Source organism: Camelus bactrianus, chromosome 6, assembly GCF_048773025.1.
Source record: "Camelus bactrianus isolate YW-2024 breed Bactrian camel chromosome 6, ASM4877302v1, whole genome shotgun sequence".
Taxonomy (NCBI): Eukaryota; Metazoa; Chordata; class Mammalia; order Artiodactyla; family Camelidae; genus Camelus; species Camelus bactrianus.
This window is the reverse complement of record NC_133544.1, coordinates 63,055,057-63,077,204: the sequence shown is the minus strand read 5'-3', so window position 1 is coordinate 63,077,204 and position 22,148 is coordinate 63,055,057. Positions and strand designations below refer to the sequence as shown.

General features: G+C 41.9%; 1 protein-coding gene across 7 annotated transcripts in view; it reads right to left on the bottom strand.

The window, feature by feature from the left end:
- ACIN1 (apoptotic chromatin condensation inducer 1) overlaps positions 1 to 22,148 on the bottom strand; it is a 29,991-nt gene that overhangs the window by 5,905 nt on the left and 1,938 nt on the right. For 4 of the 7 annotated variants that reach the window (XM_074365783.1, XM_074365782.1, XM_074365781.1 and 1 more), the window contains exons 3-9: positions 20,120 to 20,231; positions 19,581 to 19,700; positions 13,824 to 13,912; positions 11,821 to 13,071; positions 11,106 to 11,321; positions 10,498 to 10,613; positions 3,181 to 3,322 (exon numbers count right to left, since the gene is read on the bottom strand). In XM_074365783.1, the coding sequence (XP_074221884.1) occupies positions 3,181 to 3,322; positions 10,498 to 10,613; positions 11,106 to 11,321; positions 11,821 to 13,071; positions 13,824 to 13,912; positions 19,581 to 19,700; positions 20,120 to 20,231 (2,046 nt within the window). The other 3 variants (XM_074365784.1, XM_074365785.1, XM_074365786.1) reach the window with 3 other exon arrangements.

The following is a 22,148-nucleotide window of genomic DNA, read 5'->3' as shown; positions in this document are numbered from 1 at the left end:
CATACCACACCTATGTATTAGCTTAACCAGAAATAAGCTGGAAGAGGAATTCAGCAGCGTCCAGCCTTTTAAAGGCCTTGCTCATGCCCTCTTCCAACAAGCTGTCCCCAGAACTGGGTCATCTACCCTGCTGAGGTCTTCCTTGCTAACTCGAGGAAAACACGAGGAAACAAGGAAAACCAACTTTGGGATGGCAACTTAAATAAGGTAACCCCCCTCCTTTTCTCAGTGTCCAGCCTGACATCCACTGACAGTGGCTTGGAGAGCAGACTGTTAAGACTGCCTAGACCCCCACCACACCGTGGAAAAGGACAGCACCAGACTCAGTGGAGATGAGCCTCCTGAGCCAAGCGCCAGCAGAAAGAATTTAAAAGTGTCTTTGGTAAAGACAGGTTTTTATGCAGGGCACACTGTCACCAGGGAGAGTTTCAGATTTCCAACCACTGTACGGAGCACTAGCAGAGCCTCACTGTTTTTTCTCCAAACAGGGCTTATGCCTTAGGGGCTCTGCCAAGGACCAGAAACTGCCAAATTTGCTTTTGAGCAAGTTTCTGCCCCAAACACTCAGTGGGAGGAAGACTGTGGACAGAGCAAAAAGAGGAAGAGAAAGCGAAAGGGGAATAGAGCATTTTCAGATTTAAGTGCTTATTTCTGGAAAAACTAAGACCTACCACCCTTCTAAAGGGTAGGGCAGGACCCTCTTGATGAAATCCCTTTTCCCCATCCAACCCCCAGCCCCGTTTGTGTCGTCTAACCAAGTCTCCTTGGTCTCCGTTAAGGGCCAGCCTGAACCCTAGCCGGGCCGCTCTTGATGGGTAAGTTAGTGAGAAAAAAAAAAGTCTTAATTAAAACAGGAAAAACATGAACCAAATAAATAAATAAATCCAATAAAGAAATCAGAAAAAAAAAAAGAAAGAAAAAAAATAAAAGATTAAAAAAGAGGAAGAAGAAAATAAAGAGGAAAATAAACTAGGAATATGACAAATGTTCCAGGTACCATCTCACACCTGGGATCTTCAGTTCAGCCAATCGCACCTCACTGTGTACTGTATCTAGTCAACCGCCGGTCCAATCAGAATGAGCCCTCCCTGCTAGGCGCTGTGCAATTGGTGGGGGGTTGGGTTGGCAAAAAAGGTGGGCGCACGGCGTGGTGGTCAGCACGGCACTGCCAGAGTCCTCCCAGGGGCGCAGGGGGGGCGGGAGGGAAACGTGTGGGGGGACGCTGCCCAGTTTCCATGATGTCAAGACAGTTCACTGGCGGTGGGCAGGCTCAGCGAGGGGTACAGGGGGAAAAGGGGCAGAGACATCAGTCCCAGCCCTGCAGGGGCATCATCTTGCAGTCCCTGATGAGATGGCCCGTGAGCAGCAGTAGTGGTCCTGGCCTTTTATCGTGGGAGGCAGGCAGGACCCTATGTCCACCAGTGGCAAGCTGCAGCAATACCACCACCCAATACTTGGAATCCAGGTGATGACTCCAGAGTCCCTTTCTCCTCTGCCTGTAACTGGGGAGGGGGTCCTCTCACCGAGTGGGATCATGGAACCTCTGTTGAAGGCAGCCTGGGGGCAGTAGATGGATAGCCCCAGGACCTGGCACACATTCAGCAGCAAGGTCAGAATACTGTTCTTCTGAGAGTGGTGTGTGGCATCTCCTCAGGGACTCCAGCTGAGACAGTGGTTCCAGTCAGGTGGATGGATGAGCCCCTGCCTCCAGGGATGGAGGAGAAGTTGGAGCAACCAACATGCTGCCCTTCACCATGGACAACAGGGACCAAAGGAAAGTCCATCTGATGAGCAAGTGGTGAGACATGGCTGGGCTGTCATCAGCATTAAATCCCTGGGCTCAGACCCTAGACTTCTCTGCAGGGTTCCTAGTCGTCACAGCTTAAGCCGAGAGCCCCACTCGGTATTTTACAGCATGGCACTGTGATCACAAACATTGATTCTTTAGGAGGTCTTGGTGACCTAGATGGGGATCCCAACAGTCTGTAGCAAACAAGGCAACCCACAGTCCTCAAAAGGGTAAGGGCATGTGGGCAGGCGCCCCAGCAGTGACACAAGCTCTTCTTGGGGTGTCCCAAAGAGGGAGATGATGCAAGTCCACCCCTTTCCAAATGCTTTTTGTTTTCTCAATACAAGTCTCTCCAGAACAGTGCTCTTCTCGGCCCCCTGATGTAAGCAAGGCAGGGAGGCAAAAGAGGGCCCATCACAGGATCCCATACACATGCCCCCCTCTGGCCAAGACACCTGGATAGCAGACTCGGCTCTGACTGGGCAGCTCAGTAGCAGCGGGTGGGTCCAGAGGAAGAGGCGGCATCAGCGATTGGCCAGTTGGGCAGGGTTATATTTTACGGGCGGATTACCGTACATGAGGTACTTGGACAAAGTTTTACGGGGAAGAAGGACCTTGTAATAAATAATATTCTGCACATCAAATCACTTTCACCGGCCCCCACCCCCCGCAACACACACCAAAGAAAGGCTACACACACAACGGTCCCTCCCACCCTCTTACCCTACTCCCAAACCCAGCTAATTCTCTAATTACTTTAAGAGCCAAGAAGACTTCGCTGGCTCTGATGGGGGGAACCCCCTGAATTGGGTGCAGGACACAAGATAATATATATGCCAGAAAAGTAGAGAGGTTACAGAAACGGGGAAGGGACCGTTGGGATCACCCCAGGGGCTAGCTTCTAAGCAGCTACATCTCTGCAATGAGACCACTGGGGGGCAGATGAGGGACAAAAATTCCTCAGCATGGTGGTCAGCTGAGAACCACCAAGGCCCACTAGATGGCGCTGAGCTCCAACAGGCTTTTAAAAAGGAGGGAAAGCTAGAGGGGTTACCACAGGGAAAAGCTAAAGAAGGTAGCAGGGAAAGCTGAGCCTGGGTCTTAGATAAAGGGCCATTAACTTGACTTTCCTGGCGGTTACAAAACTTTCAAGAGTCTGGACTGCATTACTTCCCAAACCAGGAAAGGGGAACGAATGAGCCCTGTCCCCATCACAAGGGGTCTCCCTTGCTAAACCAGCGAATTCTCCCATGGCCCTATACTGATCCAAGTCTTCACCTAGCCCCTTCTTTAAGCTATCCCACTGTGTAAGAGGGGTCACCAGAGTGGTCTACTCTTTCCCCTATGTCCACTCCTGCCCACCCACCCCAGCAGGTGGCTTGGATATTTACCTCTTTCTTCTCCTCATCCTCGGCACTGCCCTCTGGGCGGTCATCATTGCTGACTTGGTCTGCAATAGGCATGGGGGGCTCTGGAACCTCATTTTCAGGTCTGTTTTCACTTGTGTCCATGGTCACTTCCTCCTTCTCCTCACTGTCAGTATGGGGAGAGGTTGGGAGGGAAGGGCAGGAAAGAACCAAGGGGAAGAGAGAGCAAGATGTTAGGTTTTGGGTCAAGGAAACCCGCATGCCTCATCACCTGGGTGGGGTTGAGAGGGCTGCTTTTCAGATGAGACTAGAGACCTCCCCCCACAGGAAAAGCAGGAAACCATTTTCCTTGGGAAAAAAGCACAGATCACCACAACCACATCCATCCACTGCCCAGATGAGATAAAGCTGTGATGTGTGGGGTCCAGACTCCAATTATTCTTAGGTAATTCACCAGAGTGCCCTTATATGAAGAGAAAAACCCCTCTATGAAAACAGTCCCTCAGAAGTGATGTGATTTGCCCACAACCCCGTGGCTTCCCTATCCCTTGGGCACAGGCCCCCTTACTTAACCAAATTGCATGAAGGAAACCCGATTCCTTGAAAAGATGAGAAAGAACAGCCAGGGCTGTGGCAAATGATCCCAACCTTGTGTTTATTCAACTGCTTAATAAGTAAAAGCCTACTGACCCACAGGACCTGGAGACACCAGGAATGGAGAAATGATGGGGGTGGGGGCTGCAGGGAGAATAAGGCTGGTGAGGGTTCAAGCTTCAACAAGGACCCTCTCTAATCCAAAAGGAAAAACTCAAACTGCAGACAGAGTATGAAAGCTCAGAGAAGAACCAGGCCACTTTTACCTGCTCAGAGGTGTAGGAACTGTTCTTACATTCGGCTTTCGCCCAGTTTCTCCCACTCCCTTATTCCAACTTCCAAGAGATAAAGAGAGCAGGCCTCCCAGTCAGGACACACCCGCCCCCACACCATGCATCCTCTCCCCAAACACTGAACCCACTCCCCAACCCCTCCAAACCACACGTTAGCTCCCATGTCAGGCAATGAACCCCAGAGGCACTTCAGATAAACTATCTTCCCACCTTTTTTTCCCATCTCCATCCTTAACTTCTACCTCTAATCTCACCCCCTACCACCACCCAAACACTGCGGGGGCGGGTATCAAATCAAGATGATGAGAGGCCCAAGTCTCAGGAAGGGGAAACCAAGCCTCCCCAGGCTGATAAGCACCACCAGAAAATTCGGCATTCCCGACAGGCTGACTGACACTCAGAGGTCAGAACAGCCTCCCCAGAGCAGGCAGGGAGGGATGCACGGGAAGGGGGGAGGGGAAAATCGGAACTGTGCCCCCAGCTAACAGGCTCCCACAGAAACACGAGATTCAACTGCCTAAATCTAAAGAACAAGCTTATCCAGAAACTACCTATTTCCCACACAGAGAGGGCAAGTGGGGCCAATTAGAAATCGGGCAGGAAGGACAAAGGGGGGAAGCAGAATGACTGAAAACAAACCAAAACGAAAGACGGAATGAAAGCCATGGGGAAGAGAAGGGAGGTGAGGTAGGCTAGAGCGGTGGGGAAAAGGGATACATGGAAATGTGAAGCTCTCACCCTTCTTTGCTTTCTGATAACATGATTTTTTTTCTCCCCCTGGAAGTGCTGTTTATCCCTTTCTGGAATGGAAGAAATAACAAAAACCAAACAAAAAAATCCTAAAAAATTAAACAAAACAAAACACCTTCCTTGTCCCAAGATCCCACCACCTCCTCCCCAGCCACCCGATCCAGAGAGAGAAAATCGAGATGCAGCAACTGGGGATCCAAAAAATGGTAAATGGAAGGGGAGGTGGTGGTGGTGGTGGTGAGGGGGAGGCTAAAATAGATCTGGCTTTTAAGAGATAAGCGTTAAGTCCTCACGGCAAACCCCGAATTCGGCTGGATTGGTCTCCCTGGAGAAGGAGGAGGAAGAGGGCCAGGCTGCTGGTAGTGGCTGGCTCTATTGTATTGGCGGAGCGGCGGCGATCAGCCGGAGACATGCAGGGGAGCCATCTTGCCACTTACCCAGCAGCCCGTGTGTGCGGACGGGGGAGGGCCCTGCTGCAGCAGGGGAGGGGAAAGAAAAGAGGGAGGGCGCTGAGTGAGCAAGGTTCTTATCCTCTGGCAGGCCACAGGGAGCTCACTGCTGGCTCAATAGGCCTGGCCTTTTTCCTCCTTTTCTCAGGTTACAACAGCTACCGAGGCCTAACCCCGCAGGGAGAGGGTGCTCTCTCCTGGTCTTCCCGGGGGTCGGGGAAGGGGGCTGGGTGGAGAGGACATACAGTTACAGCTGCTTGCCCGGAAGATTCCAGAGAGTAGAAGGAAAGGAAACAGCAGAGCTGGGAGTGAAAAATGATAAGGAGATAACAAAGCCAAAGTTGAAAAGAGACACAGACTGGAGGGTCATGAACAATTTCTTCCGTGCCCACCTCTCTCTATCCAACAAGCCAGGCACGGAACACTGAAACCAGATCAGCTGGTTCAAGGCGTGGAGGTGGGATGAGATCTGGCACTATCCAATCACTCTACAGTAACTGGCTGCTCACCGCAGGCAATGACCACGTGTTACTACTCCAACCAGTCCTTTCTCCGGGAAGATGGAAAGAGTGGATAAGCAGAGAGTTCCTTTTTGAATTACCAGTAGGGGGAAGGGAGGTGTCTCTGAAGAGATAACAGACAACTTTGTTTCACAGAGTCTTTAATAAGGTCACCCTGCCCCAGGGTCCCCTGGAGCCAGAAAGAAAGGATAAACAGGGCAAGGGGACCTTGGGAAGCTAAAATACTGAGGACACTTCTTGGAGCAAGGGCTCCAAGGTGAGGGCTCTGAAGTAGATAAGAAACTGAAGTGAGAGAACCGTTATGGGGAGGTGGAGGGAGCAGATCTGCTGAGCAGAAAGTGGGAACTAAATGGAAATTATTAATCATAAGTATCTTCACCAGACTAAATGTAAAATGGGAAGCTGCCTCTAATCATTCAAAAAAGCATCCAGTAGGTGCACAAAATGCTCATTTGTTGACTGCAAAGGTGCTCCCTTTGCATCCTACAGGAAATAAAGATTTCACACTAATACAAGCTTCTGGGTATCTGACCAAAAGCTTAGTATTACCTCATTTGTAATATGAGAACTTTTTGCCAGGACTAAAATTTCCTCCCTGCTGCTTAAAATCTTAAACTTACACACCAACTGCAAGATAAAGCAGTCATATTTATACATTACACTCAAAGTTCCTTTTCACTTTTCCCTGTCTGCTCAGTAAGATTGAGAGCTCTGGAGTCAAACTGGCTAGGGATCAGTCTGGGCCCTGGCCTCACCCTATACATGTAGTGTGATACTGGGCGAGTTCCTGACTCTCTCAGTTTCTTAATCTGTAAAGTGGGGGTAATAACAGTACTTATTCACATGGAACAATATGATACTGGTTTGCTCTTAAGAGTCTGGCTTGGAAGACACCCCAAGAAAAGGTAAGGCTATGCATAAAACACATATATGTTTAATAAGCCATTATCTCATTTGACGGCACCTTTGGAGCTTTTTTTGACTGTCCTCAAAGAGTAAACTGCTCTTTCTCTGAGTGCTCAATGGTACTCAGTAATTGGCTTGACAGGTTCTCAGCAATGTCCCCATCATTGTATAATAATCACTGGTTTACTTGACCCTGCAGAGTTCTTCAAGGTCAGGGACTGCATCCCTTGACCCCCTAGCCCAGGGTCTAACACAAATGCTCAGTAAATATTTCCAAATTAGGTTGTCATTGCGGGTACCAAATGGACACTTTAATAAATGTTCACTGAACCAGAAGTTTTCTACTTAAAAAATATTTTTGGATAGAATTCCCATAGAGACTGTTACCCTACAGAGAGCTGTTACTGTCAAACATCCTCAAATGTTGCCTCTACATCATTTGTTCTAAAATACTTTCAGCTGCCAATGTGCTGCTCTGAAAGTGGCTTCCTTGGAGGAAGAATTTTTTTTTTTTAAGAATTTTCTTTTAATGGAAATTCTCACTTTTTTCAAGAGTAAGAATTTTACCACGTTATCGCCGTCCTTTTTAAGACATGAGCTTATTCTATTTCCCCATGATCAAATCTGTGGGATCCAAGAATTCGCAAGATATTATTTTCATAAGAAAAAGAGGAAACCTGGAAATTGTCCCCAAAGGGGACTCAATCTGCTTGCAGAACCAAAGCCTTGTTAGCTAAGTCTCAGAGCCCCACACAGAATTTCTTTGTAGTCCCTTTTAGACAAAAGGCATCTCTCTTCCTACTATTTAAGTTCTTGCACAAATGTTTCCTGTATCTCTGAAACATAGGTGAAATTACATGGGGATTGGGGGTGGGTGACATCTACCCATAATTAAACAGCACACAAAGCATCTGTAGCCCAGAAGAAAAGGATAGAACTACTTGGAGATTAATAACATCACATTATAGTTCATGCCTGAATATTAATGAGATTCAGAAAAACTAATTCAAAAGGACATTTCTATAGACATTTAGTTACTACAGAAAATTAACAAGCAGCTGAGGACCTGATGAAATTTAATAAGAAATGGTGGGATCTGACTAACCTTAGGCGGTGAGATTTAAATACAGAACACCCTCAGGAGCATACTGATTCCAAGATAACCAAGGACAGTATGGTTTTACATGGTATGTTCTCAGATACCAAGATTTCAGTGAGCAAACCCTACTGATAACAATAAATTCTACCGTTTAAAACAAGCATCATTTGGCATACTGGCATTGTAGGTCCCCTAGGGAGTATCAATTACACTGTCACATTGGCTTAAAGGACCGTATCTTTCCTCCTACTCAGGCAAAAGAACAAATAAGCATAGTGCCAAGAGCCCAATGTTGCTATTGCCTGCAAGGTTTGTATACACAGGAAAGTTGTATTTAGAAAAATCTGGGTTTGAATTAACTACTGCTGGATGATACAGTTGCCCAAAGTTTTCTCTTTTTTTCCTTTAAAAGAGAGAATTACTTTCTGCTGTATGAGGAAATTTTTGTTGTATCTATAGCAGGCAGAGGATTGGATTCTGGAATAGGGCTCAACTGAAATAGGACTGAGGGCTCACAATTCCTGCCCCAAGAAATGAAAAAGATACCTTACCTCATAAATCTAGAATTCTTCAGGGCACAATCAGAATCAGAATGGATTTAACCAAGCACAGCAAAAAAAAAAAGTTAGGCAATCTCTTCCAAGTGGTAACAGTTCTTGAGATTTAGTTTTTTTAAAAAACACTTTACTGAATCAATAGGCCCTAGCTTTGTTTTTAACAAGAAATGTGACTTCTTGTTGAGAAAGAGAGGAAAACAAAGGTTAAGCCACAAACGGTCTTTTCCATTTAGCACTCACTGTTGATCCCACTTTTAAAACTGGCCAGGGCTCCAGAGGCCACCGGGCTGAACACTAGCACTCTAGAGGTGTCAGAGACCAGGAGGGCTGTGAATCAGCTGTAGCAGGGCCTCCAGAAAGAGGCAAACTTCTCAAAAGATTCATTTACCAAATCCAATGCCAGAACAGCCTATGGGTTTAGGCTTTGGGGCATGTCGTTTTGTTAGGCTGTTGAATAGACCATCTGGTAGGCAGGCAGGAGGAAAGCAGGTAGGAGGGAGGTGTGGGAGCTACTCCCGAGCTCAGACTGCATTTCTAATCTATAGGCTGCTCCACTGAAGCTTGCCTAGGCAACAATGGGCAATCTCAGTATTTGCCCAAGGTGCCATCTGCCTATCACCTTGCCAGAATCAATGTGACTAGATGACCTCAGTCATAAAATGAAGATCAAAACCACCTTTACCTGAGGAGAAAAACTGTGTATGACTCCAAGGTTTGTTTGCCCTGGACTTGCATGTGAAAATCCAGAGAAGAAGTGCCTTCAAAACAGCATAAAGTGCTGCTCTGTTGCCAGGATCTGAGACCCACAGAATTTTAGGGCAAGCAAGCAACTTTTCAGAAAACTACTTGCTTTTCAAGATACACAGGAGGCGGTTCCTCAGGCCCAATTAGTAGCAGGTTGTCAACACCTACTTTGAAACTGTCATTACAGAGAAGATAAGCTGTACTCTCATGGGATGGGGGAGGGAAGGGGCAGGTATCATCTCTGACTGATGGATAGGGAAGGGAAGGTGTCACCCCATTTCCTCATCGATGGTGTAGCTGGGGAATCCTGAACACCTTCCAGAATCCGCTGGGTTTTCACTTTAAGGTCCTAGAAGAAAAACCCTTTCCCAAGGGATAATGTACCCATCCCAAAAGGGAAAAACAAAAACTTTTCAAAGTGCACTTTTAGCTTTCAAACCAAAAAAGTAATGGCCACAAGATGGCAGCAGAGGCAAGAATATTACAATTGACAGTGGCAAGGCAAAAGCTAAGAGTCCAAAACTATTTAAAACCTTAAGAAAACGAGATAATAAATCATGTCACTGCCCACCACCCTCCAAAATCAGAGGCAAATATAGCTCTAAGAAGAATGCAAATTATTAGATATGCACATAAAGGGAAAAATCATATCAGAAATATTAGTGTTAAAATGTCATTAAAACAATCATGGAACAAAGTTAGGCAAACTGTCTACACAGGACACTGACCAAAGCAGTGTAAGATTCTAGCTAAGAATAATGAATGATATACCTGTTCGACTGTAAATTTAATTTGATATGAGTATTTTTCTAGGACTACATATAAGGAATAAAAAATTCACATTAATTACATGAGTGGTAAAATCAATCCAAGGATCTTAGAAGCCCAGAAGTAAACTTCTGACTTGATATGCACTTCCTATTTTGCTGTATGGTATGCTCTGAGAGGTAACTAGGCTAGACTGTGCTTAGTAAAATGACACTTAATAACCAGAGAAATACAGAAACTAAAAAACAGGACTCGCCTGTACTTTTCTTTATAGACTCTCAATATCCTTTATTAAACTGTGTTCTCAGGCTCAGATGTAGTTGATAAATTTGTCAAAAGATTGAGTTAAAATGTCTAAGTCATTTCCCTTACATTGTCTTGAATTTGCAAACAGAAGCCTCTGCTGCCTCCTCCACAAAGGAACTATTTTGGTCAGATTATAGATTTGGGTTTCTTTATGCTCTCACCACCACTTTCCAGACTACCTTCAGAGTTCCAGTGGCAGCTCTCAACATACTAACTGAACCCTAGACTTAGTCCAGGTAAAGTTCTCCCTCCATGTTTTAAAAGGAAACTAGAAGTTAGCCAAAGAACTCTAGGGAGCAAAGAACTATCCCACAAACCAGGAGTGTTACGCCCCAGGTGAGAGATATCACTTACACAGTGCGATGAATCCTTTCTGATTCTGGTAGGTGAGAGGTCTGAGTCTCCAAGGTTTGGGGCTGTGTGGCAGCTGGTGGCTCTGCCTCTTCAGCTTCACACTTCTTTGGGCTCCCCTGTCAGGACAAACACAGCAAAACAAACATAGCAACGTACTTAAATCTGCTTGGTTCCTCTTCTTTAACATGGAGCTGGTAAAAGGCAGGGCACAACATATATAGCACCAGCTCTGCACACAGCCCTACTGATTTTCGTTATTTTAGGAAGTGGAATGGAACGTTAATTAAAGAATTTCCATGCCAGCAATCACTTTATTAGAATTCTTCTTTGAGAAAACTGAGAAAAGGCTTCCTTTGGGCAGAAAAAAGATGTTCTGAGAAGAACTGACCCTGAGAGCCCTGAAGATGAGAACCCTGCTGTTCAGATGCATGGAGAACTTTCATGAACCAAGGATCTGGAAATGAAAGTAGATTCTAACAGGTAGCCCCAACCTTCTACATTTCTACTGACCCTTGTCCAGACAGCATTTTCAGTTTTATATCTAAGACAAAAGGGAAAACCATGCCTAATCCTCCATCTCCCTCTAGGGAGGGGGCATAATACCCTACCCGCTCAGGCTGTAACCTCTGGGTCACGTGCTTTTCGGCTGGCTCAGGTTGGCTCATATGCCTCACTTGGATAGAGGATGAGGTGGAAGTCCACTCCTTTGGCTCAAGGACCTGCAGTTGTGGCACTGGTGGAGTTGCAACCTCCTGACCAGAAGAGGGATCTTTGGTTTCAGTGTAGCTGGTGCTGCTGTCCCTGGAGACTCCAGGGCTCAGAGACTAAAGAAATGAAACACATTAGGCAAATTATTTTATGTGGTATCTATTCAGTAGATATTGAATTCTTCAACTTCTACTGACTCAATTTAATACTTTGGATCTTTTTACCTTTATGTTTATTCCTGTTTGACTTAGTGATCACCCTTTCTTCCTAGATTATTCAACAAATTGTTTAAGTCCCAACTAGGTGCCAGATACTGGGATACACATGTAAAAAGGCATGTCCCTACCTTCAAGAAGTTTATCATCAAGTGGAGGAAATGGGTAAATGGATTCAACTTTCTCTGCAATCAAAAGGACTCAAACTGAAAAAGGACCATACCTAGGGAATCAATGAATTGAAAATGAAACTCCAAAATGAGAGGGAAGTAATACTGAACTGAGGAAGGAAGGAAGTTTTTTCCTATTCCCACTGGAAATCATGCTAGGTTCTCTAGGGGTTGAAAATCACTGCAGTAGAGACAGAACATCAATGCACCCAGGATTCTCCCACACTTACTTTTCTGCTGTTGCTGGATGCTGAACGTGAACGAGAACAGGAACGTGACCTGGACTCAGATGTTGATCTGGAGCCCATCTTGGATCTACCACGAGGGTTGGCGTGAGTATGTGCCCGAGATACATCTCTCTGCTTGGACCTTGGAGGTGAGTGAGACTGAGAGCCTGAGCTGTCAGGAGAGCGAGACCTTGATCTAGAACTGGAGGATGAAGATGAGGAGGACCGGCTAGAGGATGAGTCAGCTGACCGTTTCAATCTGTGGCTTGGGAGAAGGGTATGAGAAGCCCTTCTGCCTTCCTTCTGTTCCAAAGATTCTTCAACAATCCCTCTGGCCAGTGCTAATTCCTCGACTTTTAGAGGGAGTGGTTGAGCAGGTTTTTCTGATTTAGTTTCAAGACCCCTCTGGGTTGAGGATTCAGCTAGTGTGCTTTTCTGAACTAGAGGCAGGACACACTCCTCTGGCACTTTCTCTACTGGAGATTCTGCTTTGATGTCTGCAGGACTTGACAAAGGAGACAGGCCTCCCACCAACTGCACAGTATGCTGAGATAGTAACAGCTCCCTGGCCTCAGCATCTGTATTAGGAGGAGATAACTGAATGAGGACAGGAGGGGCTGGGCCTTCCATGGGTTCTATTTCTTCTTCACTCTGGAGTTGTGTATTAGGTGGTGGAGAAGATGCTTCCTTGGTAAGTAAAGGTGGGGGAGTCTCCTCCTCACTGGCAGTTTGCTCTGGTTGTAGCGCAAGAGGGGTCTTCTCCAGATCTTCAGTCAGTCTAGGAGGGGAAGGTGACTTCGATTTTTCCTCCAAGCCTTTTAAAGATTTTATTTCTCTGTCTTCTTCCTCAAGGGGAGAAACTGTTTTCATCTCTTTCTCCTGCTGTCTGGCCAGATGACTTCTTCTAGCCTCTTCCTGGGACCTTGTAACCCTCCCTCCTCTCTCTAACCCCTCTGGTTCCTGGGATCTTATAGTTTGGGATCTCTCATCCACCACCTCCTCTGCTTTTACTCTGGGTATCTCTTCCCCTCCTTCTTCCTTAAATTGTTTCAGGACTGGTGCATCCCTAGATTTTTGTCCCTCGCCATCATCTTCCTCCTCTTCCTCCTCTTCTTCCTCTTCCTCCTCTTCCTCTTCTTCTTCCTCTGTTTTCAAATTTCGATCTGCTCTGACCCTCAGAATTCTGGAAGGTGTTTCTTGATCCTCTTCCTCCTCAGCAGCCTGGCTGCCCTCAGAGAGTTTAGCTGCCCTTGCCTGAAAGAAAAGATATTCAATGGTTCCAAGTATATTTGCTCACTATCAACAGAGCAGGAAAAGCATCTCACAAGACACACCACTAGGAGGAGAAACTCAATGATAGACACTTTCAGCAACACAAAAACAAATGCAACAGTAGACATGCATGACTAACATGGGCTCTTGTAGGAATCAAAATAGAGTTACCAAAAGGAATACAATAATGAAACTGCTAGTAGTTCATTTGTTAGCTTTGAGCTTTAAAAATAAATATAAACTGAAAAAAAAAATAAATATATAAGCTGAACATCTATAAACTATGTGTGATGGGAGGGAGAGAACTGACCTATTACCACTCACTGTGATCATTTTGATACTTTAATTTTTTTCCATTCTTTTCCACAGCTGTAATTACACTACACATACTTTTGTACTGTGCTCACTTAACATCGTATCATATAGCTTTAAGGTTTTAATTGAATAATTAATTGTATATTTTCTAACAATGTACTGCTTTAGGAACAACGACCACCTGCTAACTTTCACAATTAAGTTTTATTTTTTATATATTCATTTAGAGATCTGAAGGCCAAAGCAGCTATAAATTAAAAAACAAAAAAAGAAAAAGATGATTAAGGGGAGAAAGAAGATGATTATATAGAAATCTAGAGAGACACCAACTCTGAAACTGAGGAAAAAGAAAAGGAGGACGAGATAGCCAAATCATTACCCAAAGAGGTGAAGGATGTTTCTGGAGGTATCTGAATTACCTGTCTGACCCTGGATGATCGTCTTTCTCCTTTCCTTGGTTTCTCATCATCAGATTCACCTTTCTCTTCAGAAACAGAGGAACTTTTTCCTATCAAATGCAAGAAAACCAAGTCAGACTCATAACATGAACACTCATTCAAGGCTGCTTTCTAAAATTAAATCAATCACAGCACATGAGCTGGTCGATATATATCTGTATTTATTTGACTTCTACATGGAATAAAAATTATATAAAGCCCTAAGAAACAGGGTTATGTTGGTAAGTTACGCTGCACACATCTGGAATATTATTAGTATCTCAGAGTCAATCCACATATTATAAATATCTCAAGTAAATGTAAAATAACTACCAGAGGCTTCAAATTGTCTAGTACAAAGTGTACTTATTTCTGTAAAATGTTTTGTCACTGAATCAAAGCTCAAGACTTCACTATGTTTGGTGTCCAGTTTTTTGGACTGCCTATTGCCACTACTAGTTTTGACCAAAACATCATGATTAATATACTAGTTTGTAAAACAAAAATCTCATGAAATAAGTACTTAAGAGAAATGACTTTCAGGCCCTAAGGTCCCAAAAAATTACTTCAAGCCAACTGGACAGGGCTTCAAAAATGGGCCCTCCTAATTATATTTTAGATACGGAGCTCTAGGTGAGATTATTTTTAAGGAAAAATAAGTTCTACTACTAAAAAAAAGCTTGCAAACCACCAATCTAGGTCATTCCAAATAACTTTAGGTAAAACTGTAAAAACTTCTACTTATGTTACATGAAGAAAGGTAACTGTGGGTAAATCACTTAAATAATTTGGGTCTCAATGTCTTGACTGAGAAAAAGGGATGGACTGGAGGATTTCTAAGTTTCCTACTAGTATTAAATATTACATGGAATAGCAATGCAAATATTGATCAGAACCAGTTTAGAAAACAGCCTAAAAATAATAATATTCCAGATACACACAATATGGTACAAAAGGTTTAAATGATGCACAAAATCTTGTTCTATATTAACAGTAGACTGCAAGTAAAGCAGATGGTGTGAACTCTAACCCAAGGTCTCGTCTCTTATTTCTATATTCTAGCAAACTAAAATGAACTAGTCTTTGCTTCTATAATTAAAAGAAGAAACTTACAGAAACAACTATAAGACTGCACTTATTTTTCCGGGTGGATAGACAGTGGCATTAGGATTAAAAAAAAAAAGACTGCACATATTTTATAAAACATTACTCCATGATCACTTGATTAACAGGATCTCTGAATATGTACCATTTCATATTTGGGTTAGAGAATAAAAACTTCATTATAGGTGTGTGTACAGGAACTATGGTTAGGATATACAATGCTAGCTCAGACTCTTTAGCAAAGACTTAAAGAATAATCTGTAAAACATTAATAAATAATGTGGTGGCTATAATAATAATTTCATAATTAAATGACCAAGAATAGGTTAATTACAAAATGAGTAAAACCAAAAGAAAACATTTGCCATGAATTTTAGGCAAAGCTCCTTTGCATATATATAAGGGAAAGAAGCTGATTTATAGTAGTTTAACAAAAAAGGGGGAAAAAAAAGTAGAGGGTGGGAGGGAAGGATAACAGGCAGAGTACAGAGGATTTTTAGGGCAGTGAAAATACACTGGTATGATACTCTAATGATGAAGATGTCATTATACATTTGTCCAAACCCAAAAAATGTATATCAAGAGAGAATCCTAAGGTAAACTATGGACTTTTGGTGATTACGTATGTCAGTATAGGTTCGTGTTGTTAAGAAATTTACCACTCTGGTGGGGGATGTTGATAATTAGGGAGGGTATGCATATTTGGGGGCAGAGGACATCTGAGAAATCTCTGTACCTTTCTCTCAATTGTGCTGTGAACCTAAAACTGCTCTAAAAAAAAAGTCTTAAAAAAAATCACTATCCAGATGCTTAATAATTTTAAAAAAAGAAAAGAAAAAATTGACCAGGTTGGAGGGAAGGTAAAGACTGAATATTGCAGATACCGTAAACTTATATATAGACAAAGAAAAGACTGGAAAATTATACACCAAAATATCAATTGTGGTTATTTTTGTTTGTGGAGACTTCTGATTTAAAAATTTGTTTAAAAAATTTTTTTCTAGTTTTTCCAAAATTTTTCTAATGAATACATACTACTTTTTGTAGTAAGATAAACAGCTAACATTTATAGGTCTAACCATCCCAAGTATTTGTTTTTATCATTGCAAGTTCTATATAAGAAACACTCTATTTGTTTTTTCAACTTAAAAGCAAGTGTTATAAGCACATATATACCAAAGATGCTTTGAGATGAATAACAGGCCTTCAGTAAGCACATACATGCTCTGAACAAACGTGACTTCAAGAAAAAAATAAAATAAAAGGCATGTACAAAGTTAGCCAGAGATAAATATGCTAAACAAGTCAAATTAAGAGTTTTAGGGTTGTTATTTTAAAATTAGGTATGTACAAGCAAATACCCCTTTTCTCCATCTATTGTAAATTGTATGCTATTATATTGGCTAATGTTATTTTGATACTGTAAAACTGCAGTGGTAGGATTCTAGATGACTACTCCTCTAGTAGCACTTGCCTAGTAAGTCATTAAAGAGATGTGAGAAAACTGGGCAGGGCTGTTCAGAAAGTTTTGGTCATCACTGTTTTGCAAAAAAGGTGACGACTAGAGGGAATCCTCAAATATGAAACAAGAATCTAGTAAGCAATACAAAACATAAGAAAGAGACGAGAAATTCTTTTTAGCTCCTTGTAAAGAGCTGATGTGACGCAGACAAAGTTCTGGGGAAGATGCCATCTTCTATTATGTGCACATGGCCACACGAGTCTCTTCAGCCAGATGTTAATAATAAGTGCAGAAACTGAGCACCTTTAGCAAAGGGTAGAACCAATATTGGTAACAGATTAAGAAATAAATTTCAGGAATTAAAAAGCAAGTCAGGGTGAATGTAAGGTTTTCAAGATTCCAAAGCCAGAAGCCTTCAGGAGAAAGGCAAAGATGGCTGCTCAGCAGTGTAGAATGTATTAAAGTGACAAATGTTTAAGGGCCATATAGGAAAGTAGTTTCTTTATCCTGGAAAATGAATCCCTAGGCAAGATTTGCAGGACCCAAGTAAGGTGGCTATAGAGATCACAGCAAAGCCTGTGGCCAAAGGGTATTCTTGACTATAAGAAGAAGCAGAAATTAAAAGAATGGAGACCTGGTAATGATGTCAAACCTAATCTGACTGATGCTAGCTATATAAGTAACTTACCTAGCATTTCTTTGAAATCTCAGCATCTAGATTTGTACAATACTCAGGAAAGAGGGCTATATGCTCTTTGTAAGCCAAAGGCTGGCTAAGATCACCTGAAGCTATACCTTTGTTAATCTGTATTCTGACTATCTATTTTTTAATGTTTTTGTATTTCCCCCCTAATTTTCCTAGAGTGAGCTCTTTTCAAAAAAATTAACTAAAGGTAGTAAGGACTTTTGTACACCTAGTTAAGATCTAGAAGGGAATCCAAACAACTTTTGACAATGGAGGGTGAATACTGACTCCCAACACCTTAAAAAAATCTGAGGAAAGTGGTATAGTGATAAGAAGTTAAGAAGGAGACCCAGTAAGAATTTTATAAAACAACCCTTCCATCCTATTTGAGATTTTGTCTACAGCACATTAATGGGAGGTTTCTAGAATATATGCCAAGGATCCTGATTAAATATAATACTGGAAAACTATTCTTTCACTTAGTCATTCATAAGTTGAGTTGATCAACAGAACTACCAGGGGACTTTTAAAAAAAATGTAAGGTTTCAGTACTCACATTCCTTGAGATTCTTGGGGTAGATTCCAGGAATCCATATTCTTAAACAAACACAACAAACAAACAAAAGAAACCTCAGGTGCCACTACTGATTACCAAAATGTTACTAGGAACCTTACTTTAATCAAAATCTTACTAAAAAAAAAGGAAGCCAAAACATCCAGAGCTAATAAATAAGCTGGAATCCTAATATTTTGCTGGCCTATGGCAGACTGACAGTGTACACCTAAAACTCCAAACTACCACTTCACTAGGACCCTGACCAAATTCTGTGCCACAACTATAATGAGATTCATATTCTGAGATCAGAGGGAGGAAAGTTTATGGATAGAGTGCACTGAAGAGAACATAAAGTAACTATTAGCTGTACTCCACAATTTACTACATTCATTTATTGACTTTTCACCTCTTTCCTTTTACCTGTTTTTCCTCCCTCCATCTACTACAACCAAAGGCAGAGTCCTGCTGATGACACAAAGCTCTGAAGAGAGAGATCACCTTCACACTACATCTTTACTTGCTTTTGAAACGTTTTATCTATTTCAGGATCCATACCTCATTTTCGTTTCAAATTATGTTTAGAACACAGAGAGGCTCTCTCTTTTTAAAGAGAGTTCCTTATAAAATCATGTTTCTATAAAGAATCTTCAATGGTTCCCCCATTACCTTTAAAATTGAACATCACATTCATTCTTGTCTGTCTTAAAACATAGCATCTTCTATTATTAGTTTTGTGTGTGATTATCTTCTCCCTAATAGGTTTTACAATGTGCTAACTCTCCGTATACTCTAACATGGAGATACATATACAGCAGAATTTAATACATAATTTTTTGGCTTATTTTTACTAAAGAAGAAACAATGACAACTAATTTATAAAAGAGTTTTCCCCTTCCTCCTGGCTTTACAATCAGTGATGAAAAGAGTGCTAAGAGCAAAATGGATCAATCGATGGTCTGCTACTTTTATATCTGAAGAGAAAAGAGGTCTCTAAAAAAACTTATTTTTCTCCCATCATTAAATATCTCATAAAAATCTATTTTCAGGAAGGACTTCTATATTAATCAGAAGAGCTAGCAACTTCCATGTATTCTAGAAGTATTAAATAGGAATGATCACCTTCCCCATCACAACTAACATTAATAATGATTCAAAATACTTGTTAATTTACACACTGGTTTACTTTCTCAACCTATTATCCATATGTATTATGCACATGTTCTCCCAAAGGTACACTGTCTTAGGCTGCATTTATAGATTTTTGCTTGAGATACTATGCAAAAGTGGGTGCTTAATATTTTTTATAATATGAAAAAATTAATCTTCCCTGAACCAATCCTATACACTGGGTTTAAGCTCCCTATATGCTTACATAAAACCTTGCACTGACTCTCACATCACGTAACTCTAGTTAATGACATAATAATTTGTTTAATGTCCATCTCCTCACTAGACTGTATGTTTCATTATGGCAGAGACTTGTCTTTTTCTCTACTATATTCCTGGTGCCTAGCATGTGCTAGCATACAACAGGCATTCAGTAAAAACTTGTTGAATAAATTAATAAACTGAAGCAGATGCCCATTTGGGGGGATAACTGAATGTGTAACACATAATACATACAATTGGTGAAGAGATGAAAAAGAGTTGTGAACTGTTGCTAAATTCAGAGGCAGAGGAGGTTAAGGAGGTATACAGGTGAGAAGAAAAATCACACTGCCTTATAAAATACTCTGAGAGGTTAACACAATATAGGGGTGAGAGCAGACTTCAAAAAGGACATAATTTCCATGAAAACAGATGTCAAATAACAATGTCACAGAATCTTCTTGGGACTTTAAAGGAGGCTTAGCATGAAAGGAGGCGTAACTACCTCCCCCCACCAACTACGCAGGATTGACAAAACAGCGCAGTGGGGAGGGAGATACGTACTGGGTGAATGTCTGCTGAGCTCCAGCTCTGGTCTCTCCAGGCTGCTCTGAAAGTCAGGAGGCAGCAGGGAAGCCACTCCCTCGGGATGGATCATCTCGTCCTCCGACTCAGCTGAAGCTTCTGCAAAGTACAGATTGGGTCGGGGCAGGGAGGGAGTGAAGGGCTCAGCATGTGGGAATATGTAGAGGAGTGAAGGAGGTCAGGCAAAGCCACGGATACAGAGTATATACTAAAAAGAGCACTGTACACAGAGAAAAACTCCCTAGGATTAAGCTCTAGTTCAACTAAAGGGTAGCTTAATTTACTTATAACTCTTCCTGTTGGCAAGAATCCTCCTCTAACAAGATAGTCAAATTAAGTATCTTCTTCCCTGACAAAAGGCAAATAGTAACTCACTTGGCTCCATAAACTACCAAAGCAAAGAAGTGGCAGTCTCAGCCTGACTTATTCCTGAAACTGCCTACTGAGACAGGCCCATCTACTCAGTGGCAGGAACAAGGATGAAGAACTTCTTGTAAGAAGTGACAGTCTGGGCTTACCTTCAAGTTCTGCAGCTTCTCGAGCTTCACGTTCCAGACGCTGCCTAAGCAGCTCCTGCTGCTTTTCCAGATACTGCTTTATGAAACTGTTCTGGCTCATTTCCTCGCCAATCTGTATGGAGGACATGGAAAAGACAGTCTAGGAAAGCAAACCAGGAAAATGCAAGAAGAAAATTCCATGGAGCAAAGGTCTACCCCTTATATTTGGACTCAAGAAAGATAATGAAAATGTTGGAGGACCCTTTTCTAAACTACTCCTAGGATGAGGACCAAAATATGATTCATGAAAGATGACAAAAAGAGGAAATGCACACATAATTTTTTATTTTAAATATTCAGTTCCCAACCAAAAAGTGATGCACAAATAATTTAAAAAGAAATAAAAGTGCCTATAAAATTATGCTTTTTAACCTAGAGTTTTAGATAATCTTAATTATCTAAAGATCACCTAAATTTTCCTTTTAGTAATATCAAAAACTGAAGGGAAAAAATACTAGTTCATACTAGTTTATCTTTTGTTGACACACCTATCCAGGAAACAGTTTGTCAAACATCTCCAAAATTCAACTACAGGATTTAAAAGCATGAAAGCAAGAGACTGAGAAAAGGGACATCCATTCAGCATTTAGACAGAGTTCTAATTCTATTTTCTTTGGGTGAGAATAACTCTTTGGTAACAATATTTAAAATCTAGGAACTTAATCCCTTTTCCCATTTTTTTCCTGCAACAGACTCCCATGTCACTCTTTTGCCCTTCAGCTTTCTCTTCACAAGTCCTCCCCCTGAGAACCTTCTTGCTTAACAAGTCCTATTAGAATTTCAGAAAAAGAAAAAAATCTGAATAAATACTTTCTACATCATTAGGCATCTTTCCTAAGCACGGTAAATGTTTATTTTCACCTAAAATACAGATGAGTCTCTTGGTACTCAGTGCACACTGATGAAGTGTGGATTGCAAGCATTAAGAATATATGCATTTGTTGCAAAAATCCGACATTAATAAAAGCAAAATTTCAAAGACTAAAATGTAATGTGCAAAAGGTACAGAATTGTAAACTAACTTAAGCAATTTCTCATGCTTGTTAAAGTACTTAACTAAACCTCTGTAAGCTAGTTAGATTATGATACTTTCAGCTTAATGAGCTAGTAACAAGGGAGTAGGAAGGCTCTCTTGTTTTTCCACAGTATCCTGGGACTTCATCTAGTACTGGAGCTGCACACCATTGCACTAACAAAGACCTGGATTTTTTCCTTTAAATGCATGACACTATAATGAGGGGATGTTAAACGCTAAAAAGAATCTTAAGAGACCATGCAGTGTAAGAATTTTAGTTTTTCTTTAAACTGGGAATGATTTCTTCCAAAGAAATCTTATGCAGAAACAATATACGAAGCAGACAGAAGTAGATCTAATCTAGTTTAAGAGTGGAATGTGAACCCCTATTCACTTGGGAGAAGGTATTTTCTCTAGGAAGCCTCCAAAAGCAGCTCCACAAACCCCAGCAGAGCAGTTATAAAACTATGGATCTAGTCCAACCCTTTTTCACCTTACACAGGGAAACTGAGGAGACCAACGCCTCCAAAGGTTGTTTCTTGCCCTAAGTAACAGAGCAATTAATGATGTTTAGGAGCAACTGCATAATTTAGTACTAACTAGTAATGGTGGATGATTTCCAAAGAACTGAATTCTTAGAAAATCTATGTCAACACAAGAATTCTTCTTGATCAGCAAGTACTTTCCTACACTGCCCTGTTGACTGTCTACTTCATATCTACACTCAAAGCCATCAACTACTTTTCCCAAATCAATGGCAAATAGACAACTTCAGACCCTTGCACTCCACTTAATCAGAACCACAACTTTCTGCACACATCATTTCAACTACCAGAAATTAACTAACAGCTCCTCTGATCCGTGAATTCTTCTTTTTAAAATGTATGTACGTATGTACGTATTTATTTTTTGTGGGGGGAGGTAATTAGGTATTTACCTATCTGTAATGGAGGTACTGGGGCTTGAACCCACAAC